The sequence below is a fragment of the Salmo salar genome, chromosome 18, assembly GCF_965601325.2.
Source record: "Salmo salar chromosome 18, fSalSal1, whole genome shotgun sequence".
Taxonomy (NCBI): Eukaryota; Metazoa; Chordata; class Actinopteri; order Salmoniformes; family Salmonidae; genus Salmo; species Salmo salar.
Window position 1 is genome coordinate 86,960,037 of NC_138308.1, and position 15,074 is coordinate 86,975,110.

Here is a 15,074-nt window from a genome sequence, read left to right on the forward strand (position 1 = left end):
GAATCATCACTTAGTCCATGTACATGTTGTCCAGCGTTTCAGCTACACGTCTCACTCGGTCTCCCTGAGTCTCAGACTAGAAAGGGAACCACACAATCTCTCTCTCTCTCTCACTCTCGAACCTTCACCTATAACAGTGGAACTGGGATTGTTCTTGTGCCGTGCAATGGGATAGCAGTGAGTGACGGTTAGGGTTGCAAAATTCCTGAAACTTTCCCAGTTAGAGGATTCAATCCCTGCTCACTGTAACTTCCTGATTCTGGAGACCCTCCAACTGGGATTTCTGGAAAACTTGGGACATTTTGGGAGAGTTTGAATTGAATAGTGGAAACAGCAATAAACAAAGCTGTTTTCATCGGTTGTCCTCATATTACAGTTTTAAAATCCATTGGAAGACATCATCGAATTAACCTTTTACTGCAGTGGTCTACATCAGGGTCACACAGACGGATGCGACACTCTTTAAATAGCTAAACTATTGAGGCGTGACCACCGGACAATCAAACGTTTTGTTGCGAATAGTCAACTGGGGTGCAAAAAACGCATGGGGAAGAAAAGGCGCAAATTAACTGCAAAAGACTTGAGAAGAATTAAACGTCAAACTACCAGCAACCCATTATCCTCCAGTGCCACCGTATTCCAGAACTGCAACCTACCTGGAGTGTTCAAAAGTACAAGGTGTCAAGTGCTCAGAGACAAGGCCAAGGTCATGAAGACTGAAACAAGACCACCACTGAATAAGATTCACAAGTTGAAGCGTCAAGATTGGGCAAAGAAATACCTGAAGACAGATTTTTCAAAGGTTTTATGGACAGATGAAATGAAAGTGACTCCTGATGGACCAAATGGATGGGCCCGTTGCTGGATCAGTAATGGACACAGGGCACCACTTTGAGTCAGGTGCCAGCAAGGTGAAGGAGGGGTACTGGTATGGGCTGCTATCATTGAGGATGAGGTAGTTGGACCTTTTTGGGTTGAAGATGGACTGAAACTCAACTCCCAAACCTACTGCCAGTTTCTGGAAGATTCTTTCGTCAAACAGTGGTACAGGAAGAAGTCCTCAGCATTCTAGAAGGCCATGATCTTTATGCAGGACAATGCTCCATCACATGCATCCAAGTACTCCACTGCTTGGCTAGCCAGCAAGGGCCTCAAAGATGCCTGAATAACGACCTGACCCCTTCCTCACCTGACTTAAATCCTATTGAGAACTTGTGGGCCCTTCTCAAACATGAGATTTACAGTGAGGGAAGACAATACACCTCTTTGAACAGCATTTGGGAGGCTGTGGTTGCTGCTTCAGCGAAAATTGATCGTGAACAGACCAAGAAACTGACAGACTCCATGGATGGAAGGCTCATGGCAGTTCTTGAAAATAAGGGTGGGTATATTGGTCACTGAATATTTTTGAAAGGCCAAAAATGTTATATAATTGTCATTGTGTGTTACTTATCTGTTACACTTACTCTAAAAATTGAGAATCAACAAGTGAGTTGAAATAAATTATTTTTGTAATTTAGTTGCCTAATAATTCTGCACACTAATAGTTGCCTAATAATTGTGCACACTTATATATATTTCCCTGAGAAAGACAAAACTCACTTTTCCTTTGTTAAACATTCAGGTTTGAGGTTCAATAACATTTTGGATTGACAGAGCATTGTGTTTGTTCAACAATAAAATTAATCCCGAGGAATACAATTTGCCTAACAATTGTGAACGTAGGGTATGTCTTGTTGGTGTTGTCAGTGGAGGCAGGACTTTGGATGATGACATCAATATGAAACGTACTTTGCCATGGACAATCCATTTCCTTTTGAAAGTGCCCTAAAGAGGACAATGTAAAATAAAATTGGATTTACTTAAATGTAGAAAAGCAGAGCCTCTTTATTGATACACAGTTAATCATAGTTACGTAATCTGGGTTATAGAAATTCATTCTCTGTAAGAATCACATTTTGTTGAATTCAATTAAATGATGGATGTTCTTTTCTATGTAGCTATGTTGTGTTTTTATTTTTGCCTCAGAAACCACTCTGTCAATTGATGTTTTGGAGCAGAACAGAGAGGGTAGTGTGACTATACAAACCAATCATACCATTATCTCATGTCCTGTATCCCTCAGTGACGTGTGGTGAGGTCTGAGGCTGGCTAGGGTTAGTACAGGAACAGGTGGGACACTGAGACCAGGCCCAAATGGCACCCTATTCCCTATATACTGTAGGGCCCTGGTCAAAAGGAGTGCACTAAGTAGAATAGGGTGCCATTTGGGACAAAAACTGAGACAAGCTGGAGGCTGTACACCAAAGAGGAGAAGGAGAGAGAGCAACGGACCGTGAAAGAGCAAGAGACCGTGAAAGAGTGAGGTAGAGAGAGACAGAAAGAGCGAGATAAAGAGCAACATAACGTGAAAGAGCAAGAGAGAAAGAGAGAGCTGAGACCCACCCTAACAAACCCTGGCAACACCTTATACCCCCCAGATCAGACCTATGCCCCCATGCTCCCCGCCCCTGCAGCAGAGATCTGAACACGACAGCTGCACATATACCCAGGCCGTGAGCAGAGCAACAGACCCAACACCCACTAATACACCGGTCCAAGCCCCATCCTGAGACCTAAGAGGTATGTATCAGATACTCAACATGCTCTGCTCACATCTACTGTAATAGTCCAGGCCTAAATCACAAGAAAACAAGATGCTATAGTCGGCTCAGGGAATAGAACCAGCAACTTTTCAGTTAGTGGCCCAACACTGTAATGATAAACGCCGTGTGTCGAGAAGCAGGTGAAGGTAAAACGTTTAAAGAAAACAACAAACATGAAACAAGACAACGTAACAGAAGCGAGGTAACATGAACACAGGTGCAATACCAACTGAGGAATGAACAAAAGGAAGGGACCAATAAAGGGGATGTAATGAGGTCCAGGTGTGAATCATACCAATGAGTGCCAGGTGTGCGTAATGATGATTCCCAGGACCGGTGGTCAGTATTCCGGCGACGTCACACGCCCGAGGGGAGGAGCAGGAGTAGACGTGACAAACACTCATAACCACAGTGTATATTACAGTATGTTAAATGTTCTCGTTTTTTTGTGTCAATAGATAAAAAATATATATACCCATGAAAGATAGTCAAACACACATTTTATTGTAAATAACAGTTTTTATTTTAAAAATGGTCTGATCAAATATTTCCATGATTGCATATACTTTAAAAAGGTAATCAGGGAGGACAGTTCACCATCCAGTGGCTTCATCATTATGCACACCTTCACACACACACAGTATATACACACAGTATAAACCCACAAATTCCCATTTCTGCCACCTTGGCTGCGTTTAGACAGGCAGCCCAATTCTGTTTTTATTCAACTAATTGGTATTTTGACCAATCAGATAAGCTCTGAAAAAAGGTCAGATAGAAAGAGATCAGAAATCGTCAGCCTGTCTAAACGTAGCCCTTGTGACTTCATCTATGGCCCACTGCACACACTGGTTGAATCAACGTTCCCACGTCATTTCAATGAAATGACGTTGAACCAACGTGGAATTGACGTTGAATTGACGTCTGTGCAAAGTGGGGGGTAAGTGTGTTAACACAAACATTTACACACATCCACCAAGAAACACAGACAAACATAAGTCTTCCTTCATAAAGCAACTTCAGCAGATAAAAAAGTATAAACATTTGCACATACATTTGTTAAATAAAGGAGACGACATGGAGGTATATGAATATGAAGGATGTGTTTTTTCAGATAGAAGGTAAATGGTGATGTTGGACTGTTGCTGGAGATGATGAATATGAGGATGAATGTTTTTATATGTTTTTTAAGCCATTGTCTATCAACACAATCTGTTAGTACTTGGCCTTGTATCACTGGGTCCATTATGTTGGTTAATGTCTTACTACCCCCAACTAGAACGGGTTTCATTATGTGGAAAAACATGACTGGATTTCTAAGCATATAACTTCAGATCTGACATGGTCCTTCGTTCTGGTACCAAAGTGACTCCAAAATGGCACCCTATTCCCTACATAGTGAAAGTACAGTGGTATTTAGGGAATAGGGTGCCATTTGGGGACCCAGCCTGGCCAAGGTGAGTAAAGGAAAGGAGACAGGATTCCTGAGTGCATGTGCTTCACCTTCAGACCTTCAGACTTGCATTACAGCATCATCATACCTAGTACACCTAGCAGGATCAGAAAAGCTATGGAGGAGAGATAGAGAGAGAGAAGTAGTAGAGAGAGAGATAAGTAGTAGAGTGTGAGAGAGAGAAGTAGTAGAGAGAGAGAGAGATGGGATTATATGAGATTAGGTACTGTGGTGACACGTTATAAAAGCTTCCATGAATTACAACGTTATAAATGGTCATACATGTTTATAAATACTTTGTAAATGATTTATTTATAAATGTTAACGATTTATAAATGATAAAAGTGCTCATGCCTTGAAGTGCTTTTAATGCTTAGAAATGAATAATGAAATAGTTTGTTATAGTTTAATGTTTAATCATTGTATCAGTTATTATTATGAAGTGTTTGTGGTGCCTGTTATGGTTTATTACCTTGAGACAGGCCGAAGGCGTGGCTGGAGGAGGGAGCAGCGTTCAAAGAGTTTAACACGTTAGTGTTGTAGCTGGTCAGGTCCACAGCTTTATCACTGAACAGGACAGTGTTCGGAGAACCTAGGGTACCTGTTACTGAGGGAGGAGAAAATGACAAGACGGAGAGAGAAAGAGAGAGAGTTAGAGACAAACCAGAAAGAAGAGATGCAGTGTCCACAGGGTGTTTGGAGGTGTAGGGTGAAGTTGAAGCTGATCCTAGATCTGTACCCAGGGGAAACTTCACCAGGAGCGTGTTTGGATGAGTGACTCACCGCTATTAAAAGTCCCGTTGGAGATGGAGAGGTAGAAGCTGGTGTCGGTGCTCCGGGTGACAGTAGCATTGGGGACAGTAGCAGAGAAGGTGCACTGGATGATCTGACCGTTGACTGAGCCCTTCACAGAGTCCACAGGCAGCTACCCAACACAATGGTATTAACCACAATGAACATTAGTCAGATGTCAGTAGGCCTACACTGTAGTATTAGTCAGGTACCCTGTTACTCTCCCAGGCACTGTCCCAAATGTATATGCAGGGAATAAGAGTGAGAATTGGGAACAAATTCAACTTCAATGACCACTCAGAAAAGTATGTAATTCAAAATCATGAATCCTCTGATTTTGGCTATCAGTATCTTGTTTAATTCATAAAACTCATTGATTACATATCAGTTCACTTCCGGAATTTGCCTGAAATCAAACTGTCAAACTAAAATCTGTTCCAGGAAGTCCAAAATGAAACACTGTGTTCTGATTGGTCCAACTCACCGTGTTGTTGATGGTCAGAACTCCTTTGTCGAGGAGAGCGGTGAAGAAATTCACGTTGCTGTTGTTGTTTGCACACACATAGGTGGTGTCGTTCCCTCCCTGTAGAGGAGAGAGGATGAAATCAAATAAATCAAAATAAATCATTTTAACAGTATTCATTTTGGCTATTTTTTTCCCAATTCATTAATAAAATGTAAATCCTGAATTTCCTCAAGTTAAAATGACTTCACCCACCAACCCCATCTCCCTTGTCCTGGGTATTGTAACATGTATTCTAATTCTAAAGGCAGGTTTCCATACCTGTGTGGAGTCTGTGGACAAGCCTACAGCGATGTAGCCGCTGGACACTCCTCGTAGCTGGAAGGAGAAAGTCTGTCCCGAGGACTGCTGGGCGGAGACGAAGAAACAGGAACCAGCCACGGCCGGATCACAGTTTTCCGGCTTAGCAGCACAGAGCTTAGTCTTTCCACATTCGTTAGTTGCGATATTATCCTGTTGAAGAGTTCATCATTAGTTACTGTCATGTTTGTCATTCCTTTTACATTAAAGGGGCAATCTGCAATTGGTACATACAGTACAATTTTGAACTTTAAAGGGGAAATCTGCAATTGCTATATACATTTTTCACTTTTAAATTATTAATATATACCCATTGATTCTTGAAGAATATAACTTACCTCACAAGCTTAGTTTAACTACCTCATCAGAACACAACATAATAACTTTTTTAAATTATGATTTCTACATTGTTTTCTGCATTGTTATAAAGCACTTTGACTTTTAAAAAGCCCAATAGAAAACCTATGTGAGATAGTGTAGTACATGAATTTACTTTAAACTCCAAAACAGGCACCTTGCTTAATCTACTTTCTGTGTGTATCTCTATCTCTAGCTTGTTAATGAACCTAGTTATGTGTGTTTTATGAAATACTAGATATAAGTTTTCCACACTGTCATGGATTATATTAATGGTTAAACTGCAGGGCAATGTAACAAACACTCTTTAGCTTAATCTACTTTCTGTTTCCATGGCAGTGTGTGCGATTTATTGTTGAGATCCTATAAATGCACTTAAAATAATATTTGATTTTGAAGAGAAAGAGAGAGAGAGAGATGGAGATCTTGTGGTTCCTTTTTCTAGTCAGAGACTCTGGGAGACCGAGTGAAACGTGTAGCCTAGGTAACTCACTGTGAGAGCTGTGACGGTGGTGTTGATAACAGGAGCCATTATTAGGTTGGGTGCCGTTGTTCCGTTGGATGCCGTTGTTACGTTGGATGCCGTTGTTACGTTGGATGCCGTTGTTACGTTGGATGCCGTTGTTACGTTGGATGCCGTTGTTACGTTGGATGCCGTTGTTACGTTGGATGCCGTTGTTACGTTGGATGCCGTTGTTACGTTGGTCATAGTAGCATTGGATTTTGGAGCCGTTATGATGGTCTGTGCCTCGGTTCCCATCGCCATGTACGCAATTGCCATGACGACTGCGAACATCAGTCTTCTGATATTGTCCATTCCTGATAGAGTAACAGAGATCCACGTAGTAAGCAGTGGTGGAAAAAGTACCCAAATGTCATACTTGAGTGAAAGTAAAGATACCTTAATAGAGAATTACTCAAGGAAAAGTGAAAGTCGCCCAGTAAAATACTACTTGAGTAAAAGTCTAAAAGTATTTGGCTTAAAATATAGTTAAGTATACTTAAGTATCAAAAGTCAATGTAATTGCTAAAAATGACTTAAGTATCAAAAGTAAAAGTACAAATATAAATCATTTCACATTCCTTATATTATGCAATCCAGACGGAATGATTTTCTTGTTTTTTACATTTACAGATAGCCAGGGACACACTGCAACACTTACACATAATTTACAAACGAAGCATTCGTGTTTAGTGAGTCCGCCAGATCAGAAGCAGTAGGGATGACTAGTGATGTTCACTTGATAAGTGTGTGAATTTGACTATTTTCCTGTCCTGCTGAGCTTTTTAAAGTGTAATAAGGACTTTTTTAGATATCGTAATTAAATTAAATCATGTGACAAAATAAATGAAAAAATCTGTATTCCAAGGAGAAAAGGGTAATCATGTCTGATCTGATAGTGGAGGCTAACCAGCTGCAAAATACCAAAAAACGACCCTATCCCAGGCTTGAAAATGCCCTCCACCAGTGAAACGTAAAACGTAAAAAAATGAAGAAATTGTTTTTGTTTTAAAATATCCACATCATTACATAAAATAGATGTAAATGTTACCTGTACTTTTGTGACTTGGAAGATTTCTTGAAGTAAAAAAGTTCTGTGGTTCTCCTTGAACAAGTTGTTCTAGAAGCTAATGTAAATACCAGGTGCGCTGCGCTGTGGTTCTCCTTGAACAAGTTGTTCTAGAAGCTGCACTGTGGTTCTCCTTGAACAAGTTGTTCTAGAAGCTGCGCTGTGGTTCTCCTTGAACAAGTTGTTCTAGAAGCTGCGCTGTGGTTCTCCTTGAACAAGTTGTTCTAGAAACTAATGCTGCGCTGAGAAGTAGATGTTCTCAACAGGTGTCCTTGCGGCGATGTCACCACCCGAGCTCACTCTCCCGCTATTTAAAACAGCACTCGCGATGGGAGGAGGGACAAAGTGTTGAGAAACCTACCTCTCTCCTCCGTCTTTTTGGGGGTGGTTTCACCATGTCATGCTGGTTGGCGTTACATAGGCTTCCCGGAGGAGGGGTGAACCGGCGACAACCCTCAATGGAAACAATTATGTTGCTAAACCTAACCCTCCTCCTCCGACAATAGCTATGTCAAGTCACCCTTTTTTAAAGACCCATCTTCCTGGAACCAATTTATTCTATTCACTTCCTTGTGTATAGAATATGCTTGGAAACTATAGACAAGACTATTTGCAAAGAAAGGGAAATAAGAATAATATCATCAAATTAGTTACCAATTGATACAATTTAGGTCTAAATATAATCCACATCCAACGTCCAAATGACATTTAATCCTTTTTTAAACCTATTCTATGATTCATTCCAGGCCAATAACAGGTGTCATTCACACCTGTCCAACTCAAATAACACTTTATTCTTGCTTTGTTTTTTGGATTGAGCTGAGTTGAGCCTCACACAGTGAATGAGAGCAGGCAGTCTTTTTGAATTCAATCTTGATTGTGTCAAGTTACCCAAAGGGTTAGATACCAGTTTTGGTGAATCAAGACATTACAAACTAGCTTTAGTTTCAAAGGATGAAATTGAAAACATTACATTTGTCTGGAGGTGACAGAAGGTTAAGATATGGATGTCCTATTTTCATTAACAAGCCAGATAAATAAAGTGCAATATTTTGAACCTAGTTATGTGTGTATTATGAAATACTATACATTTAAAAAATGTTTTTTACTGTCCCACCCTAGTGTTGTCAGGGAATCATTAGGAACATGCCTGTCTGATGTCACTTTCTGACTACACTATCAGAGACATCTTTCCACACACCCACTATCATACTGTAACAGGTTCAGCTGGCAAGATTGTATCATGGTGACTTTTAATCTGCTATTATGACATACACACATCCCCATACTGAACAGTAACCTAGTCGTGTGCACAAACACACATACACACAAACACACATGCACACGCACACACAGACACTCCTCGGTTTTGATCCACATGTATGACAGTGCTGATGGTTGCAGATGCCACACTAGGCCTCTTGAACTGATAAGGAAACATTTCATTAGTGCTTTTTTGTTGTGGGCTTTTAAAATGTGTTGCATGAGACATGCAGACTTGCGTTGCCGTGTCAATTTGCATCTTACTGTGGCACTTTGTGTATTTTGAATGTTTTATAACTTGAAAACTTGACTGCTGACATGCTAATCATTTTGTGGACTGTATCAACAGTGGACTAATGAAACAAATACCAAAATATAGTTTTTGAGTGGAATATTCCTTTATGGAGAGGAATTGGGGCTAAGGTCCTGTGATAGACTGGCATCCTATAAAGGCGGGTGTATTGTACATCAAGCTGCCTCACGCCACAGAAACAGGAGATAGGCTCCTGTCCTATGGGACCCAACACTGGCTTACAGTCATCACTAGCAAATAGAAACAGATCACTAGCCAAAACAAGACAAATAATGAAGGAATACTTTATAAATTAACATTTTGACCAAAGCATTTTTTATTTGTTAGCTGGTTATTTAGCTACGTCAAAAATCTCCTGCTTAGCAATTTTGGAGAATGTAGCCACTATCCAATGGCATTAGAAATAGGGAGATACACATACAGGCGAAAAATAAAAAGAAGGTAATAATTTTGAGTTATTACGGTAAAAAGTATCACTCACATGTCACTCAATAGTAGGATATCACAGTCACTCTTGTTTCAGTGAAATGTCTTCCTGTCACGACTTCCGCAGAAGTTGCTGCCTCTCCTTGTTCGGGCGGCGTTCGGCGGTCATCGTCACCAGCTTTCTAGCTACCACTAATCCACGTTTCTTTTTCCATTTGTTATGTCTTGATTGTTCACACCTGGTTCCCATCTCGTTATGATTATTTTCCCTATTTAACCCTCTGGTTCTCATTATGTTTTGTGCGTGATTGTTTGCTTGTCATCGTGTTAGTTGTTTTGTGTAAGGATTATTTATCCCTGCGTGGATTTTGACTTACGAGTTTCTTCGAGAGTAAAGTACATTATTTTACTCAGTTCTGTGTCCTGCGCTTGACTCTATCCTCACCTCCACACAACTGACACTTCCTGTCACGTCCTGACCAGTATAAGGGGTTATTTTAGTTTGGTCAGGACGTGGCAGGGGGTGTTTGTTTCATGTGGTTTGGGCTAGGTATTTAGGTAGAGGGGTATTTGTTTTATATGGTTCGGGGTGTGTGTGTACTTAGAGGGGTGTTGTATTTATGTGTTCCGGGGTTTTTGGTTTATGTTCTAGTTCTTGTATTCTAGGTTGTCTATGTTGTGTATTTCTTTGTTGGCCTGGTGTGGCTCTCAATCAGGAACAGCTGTACATCGTTGTTTCTGATTGAGAGTCATACTTAAGGCGCTTGTTTTTCACCTGTCCCTTTGTGGGTAGTTGTCTTTGCACTGCTGTTAGTTTAGCCTGCAAAACTGTCATTCTGTCGCTTCTTTGTTTTCTTGTTTTTTTGTGTTCACGTTTAAATAAAATATGATGAGCACGCAACCCACTGCGCCTTGGTCTAATCTTTACGACTACCGTGATACTTCCTCTCTCCAAGGACTGCTTGCGTGTGTCTCTTCAGTCTCTTCATCACTATACTTTATGGATGGAGTCTGTTAATCTATCACGTCAGTTTGTTGCCTTAGCAACATGTAAATCATAGCTTCTCGACTTGTAGTTTGTTTAGTCAATGTCAATATATGATTTTACATAAAGGCATGGAACACAACAGATTCATTTCAATGTTCAAAGTACAAGATAATAATGCTGTTGTCCATGTAACTCTCTGACACCATATTCTAATCTTTAAGTAATTATATTGAATATTATTTTTATTGGTAACAGTATATATGGTAAGTCCTGCTACAAATAGTTTATAAACTAACTAACAAGAAATTGTTCAACTGACTAATCACTAACCTTAACCTTAACCCTGGCCCTAACCTTACCATAACTTGTCCCTGTCTGTCACGTCCTGACCAGTATAAGGGTTATTTGTTATTGTAGTTTGGTCAGGACGTGGCAGAGGGTATTTTGTTTATGATTTATTTTGTTTGTGATTTATTTAGTAGGGTGTTGGTTTAGTTAGTTCCGGGGTTTTGGGGTTATGTTCTAGGTTTGTATTTCTATGTGGTCTCTAGTCTTTTGTATTTCTATGTCTAGTTTATTGGGGTTGGACTCTCAATTGGAGGCAGGTGTTTTCTAGTTGCCTCTGATTGAGAGTCCTATATATGGGTATGTGTTTGGTTAAATGTTTGTGGGAGATTGTTTCTTGTTTTGCCTGTGTGAGCCTGACGACTGTTTTGTTGTTCGTGCGTTCTTCATTTTGTTATTTTGGTGTTCTCTTTATTTTAAAATAAATAACAAGATGAGCATCCACATTCCTGCTGCGTTTTGGTCCTCTATTCCCGATGACAACCGTTACACTGTCCCCCCAACCATAACTCTAACATTAACCTTGACCTTAAACCTCCAAACCTGGCCCTAACCCTAACAAGTTGTTGCATATCCACAGCGTTGCCGTTGTTAGTTTATTGATATTTAATATTACACCATAACTAGTTTAAGGTGAAATATTTGTACATACTAAGGATTATTACATATTTATATAACAAAGTTATTAATTCAAATTGAAGTAATTTTCAGTAAATGTGCACATTTTCAGGCAAAATGTGTGTTTGAGTCCTTAAAACACAGCAATGTTTAATGTTTAAGCCTATTCTACACACTCCAACATAATCAGTCAATGGGAAGCAGGTTGAAGTTGCCTGAAGCTGCTGATCTTGGGTCAGTTCTGCCTCTACTCCACTAATGGTTGAGGTTAGGAATGTAAAACCAACCAGACTTGATTCAGAGTCAGACTGGAATTCTTCCTGCGTAAGGCATGTCGAATGTAAACAAATAGCTACATAGCTGAAGATATGTGGAAATAATGTAGCTTTTAATGCTTCATAGTTCATGACTTATGATCCATGTATAATAATGTACTGTACCCCCCATATTACCTAAAAGTCTTAAACAACTAAATGAAAACTATATTAGACAAACAACCATCTACTGTAACAGTTTCACAATGAAGTTTTTGAAATCAATCTACTGTAACATTTTAACATGAACATTTATTGTCTTGTCACAGCTATGGAACCTTGCCATGGTACACTCAAAAACATGTCAAGCAAGTGTGTGTGTGTGTGTGTGTGTGTGTGTGTGTGTGTGTGTGTGTGTGTGTGTGTGTGTGTGTGTGTGTGTGTGTGTGTGTGTGTGTGTGTGTGTGTGTGTGTGTGTGTGTAGACAATGATGTGGGACTGCCGAACTTTGATTCAACTCAGTGGAATATCAAGTCCTCGAAACAGTTATATTTTGTACTCGTCTATCTCAAGTGAAATTAGCACAGTAAGCCATGGTTTGTTTTTTAATAAATTACTTTCACTCCTAAATATTTCACATGCGTATGTTTTTAAGACCAACAAATCACTGTCCTCAGTAAGGTCTGAATTAAAATCAAATCAAATTTTATTTGTCACATGCGAAGAATACAACAGGTAGACCTTACAGTGAAATGCTTACTTACAAGCTCTTAACCAACAATGCTTTAAGAAGTTAGGGTTTTAATAAATGTTTTTTATTTACAATTTAATTATAATAATTATTACAATTAAATTATAATTCTTAGGGCCTCCCGAGTGGCGCAGTGGTCTAAGGCTCTGCATCGCAGTGCTAGCTGTGCCACTAAAGATTCTGGGTTTGAGTCCAGGTGTCACGTTTGTCGTAAGGATGGGACCAAGGCGCAGCGGGAATGTGAATACTCATCTTCTTTATTTAGAAGAAAACCAAAATAAACACTTAATCAAAACAACGACGAGAAAACAGTGCAGTGAGGCACACAGCTACACTTGGAACAACTACCCACAAAAATCCATGAAAAAAACACCCCTACTAAATAGGACCTTCAATTAGAGGCAACGAGGAACAACTGTCTCCAATTGAAGGTCAACCCAATAAACTAAACATAGAAATAGAAAAACTAGAATGAACATAGAAATATACTAACATAGAACATTAACCAAAAAACACCGAAACACATAAACAAACACCCCCTGCCACGCCCTGATCAAACTACAATAACAAACAACCCCTTTTACTGGTCAGGACGAGACAGTACCCCCCCAAAGGTGCAGACCCCGGCTGCACCTCAAAAAAAAAAACACAATAAAAACCCACCCAAAAAATAATCCCAACACAAGAACATGAAAAAAACACCCCTACTAAATATGACCTTCAATTAGAGGCAACAAGGAACAGCTGCCTCCAATTGAAGGTCAACCCAATAAACTAAACATAGAAATAGAAAAACTATAACGAACATAGAAATATACTAACATAGAACATTAACCAAAAAAACACCGAAACACATAAAACAAATACCCCCTGCCACGCCCTGACCAAATGTTCTCATTCTTCTTTCTTTTTGACTAAATCTTTTCTTTCTTTCTTTTCTTTCTGCTTCATGATTTCACTGTCATTTGTTGTCTTTTTAGCCAATACAAATTCATATCCACATGGTAGAATGGCTTTACTAATTTTCTGATTCCAATTGTTTTCTGTTTCTGATTGTTGTTCTGATTCCAATTATTGTTCCAATTCTGATTCCTAGGCTCTGATGACAGACTGAGGCAGGTGCATCAGATGGTTCAGGTCAGACTGAAGAAGGTGCAGGAGATCAAACAAACCATCAAACTTAACAGAGTGAGTTCTTATTAGCATCTTTTTATCTAACAGAATGGGACTGTTTTCCACAGTATTTCCGTGTTGTCATCAGACCAGTTCCAAGAGAGACAAATGATAGTGTGCAAGTCTTCAATGTGATTTTGTACATGGGGTACCACAAGGGTCAATTCTCTGGCCAACTGTTTTTCGGTATTTCATGTCATCAGATCGAGAGGATGCGTGGAGGTCATCACTGCTCTGGTGCGCTCCATCGAGAGAAGCCAGGCTGAGCTCATCAAGGTGATTGATGAGAAGCAGAAAGCAGACTGAAGAGTTAATCAAGGAACCGGAGCAGGAAATCACTGAGCTAAAGTGGAGAAGCACTGAGCTGGAGCGGCTGCCACACACAGAGGAACACCTCCACCTCCTACAGGTCACTGTCTTTCTCCATGTTGGATACAGTGTGTATTACAGGATGTTATGTTTCATGTATAAAATTTTGTACTGTTTCCTGTGGTAGAGTTTTCCATCCCTGTGCACCCCTCCACCAACGAAGGACTGGTCTGAGATTAGTGTTCACTCTGACCTGAGCTTGGGGAATGTGAGGAGTGCTGTATATTATCTGGAGGAGATAGTGGAGACAGCAATAATCAAACTGTCCATTAAAGGCCAATGTCATCTGCTGTCCTCATATTACAGTTTTAAAATCCATTGTAAGACATCAATGAACAGAGTGATTCTTGGTAGTCTTAAAGAATCCACTTTGAAACACCTCACACACATGGTTATGGGCTTCAAAAAAAGAAGACACCTGTTCCATGTCAGATATAGAGTTGAAATATATAACATTTTGAGTTTGCATCTCAATATTACACTTTATATACATCACAGAAGACTGAAATATAACAAAACTGTTTGACATAGAAATGCCGGATTTCAGCATTTGTTTTTTAAAATAATCTTTAATAATGATGAAATTATGAAAAATATGAATAACACTCCACCCATGAGGCCAAAGAAGGAGCTTTTGGTCATTGACTGCAGGAAAGGGCTACAACCCGTTTTAATGTGGTGATTTCTGTGGTTCCTTACCTGGCAGAGCATGAAAAGATACAGCAATATGTTGTTGAAAGTTTTATTTGGCCTTGATTCAAATCCTTTCAATTACCGTAATTTCCGGACTATAAGCCACAACTTTTTTCCCACGCTTTGAACCTCGTGGCTTAAACAATGACGCGGCTAATATATGGAATTTTCCCGCTTTCAAATTTTTTGAAAGGAGATGACTTCAGTGGTTTCAGTGCACAGGAGGAGGAAGATAGTGAC

The 15,074-nt window shown here is 39.8% G+C and overlaps 1 protein-coding gene across 3 annotated transcripts; it reads right to left on the reverse strand.

Moving 5' to 3' along the window:
- Positions 1-3,144: 3,144 nt before the first annotated feature.
- LOC106578055 (uncharacterized) lies at positions 3,145-7,939 on the reverse strand. 3 transcript variants are annotated; one of them, XM_014156624.3, is made up of 7 exons: positions 7,624-7,939; positions 6,564-6,889; positions 5,675-5,866; positions 5,375-5,473; positions 4,882-5,023; positions 4,571-4,699; positions 3,145-4,213 (listed from the first exon to the last, which is right to left on the reverse strand). In XM_014156624.3, exons 2-7 carry the CDS (start codon positions 6,885-6,887, stop codon positions 4,170-4,172), a joined length of 930 nt encoding a protein of 309 aa, XP_014012099.2. In that variant the 5' UTR covers positions 6,888-6,889; positions 7,624-7,939; the 3' UTR covers positions 3,145-4,169. The 3 variants fall into 3 exon arrangements, with proteins under 3 accessions (XP_014012099.2, XP_014012098.2, XP_014012096.2); XM_014156623.3 differs by having other exon boundaries at positions 4,571-4,705; positions 7,630-7,938; XM_014156621.3 differs by having other exon boundaries at positions 4,571-4,705; positions 7,624-7,938.
- Between the last annotated feature and the right edge of the window lie 7,135 nt (positions 7,940-15,074).

Coding starts and splice junctions, on each gene's coding strand:
- LOC106578055 (XM_014156623.3), bottom strand. CDS start 6,887: ATGGACAATATCAGAAGACTGATGTTCGCAGTCGTCATGGCAATTGCG. Junction 5,474..5,674: donor TGTCCACAGACTCCACACAG/GTATGGAAACCT, acceptor TCTCCTCTACAG/GGAGGGAACGACACCACCTA. Junction 5,024..5,374: donor TTCTGACCATCAACAACACG/GTGAGTTGGACC, acceptor TGTGTTGGGTAG/CTGCCTGTGGACTCTGTGAA.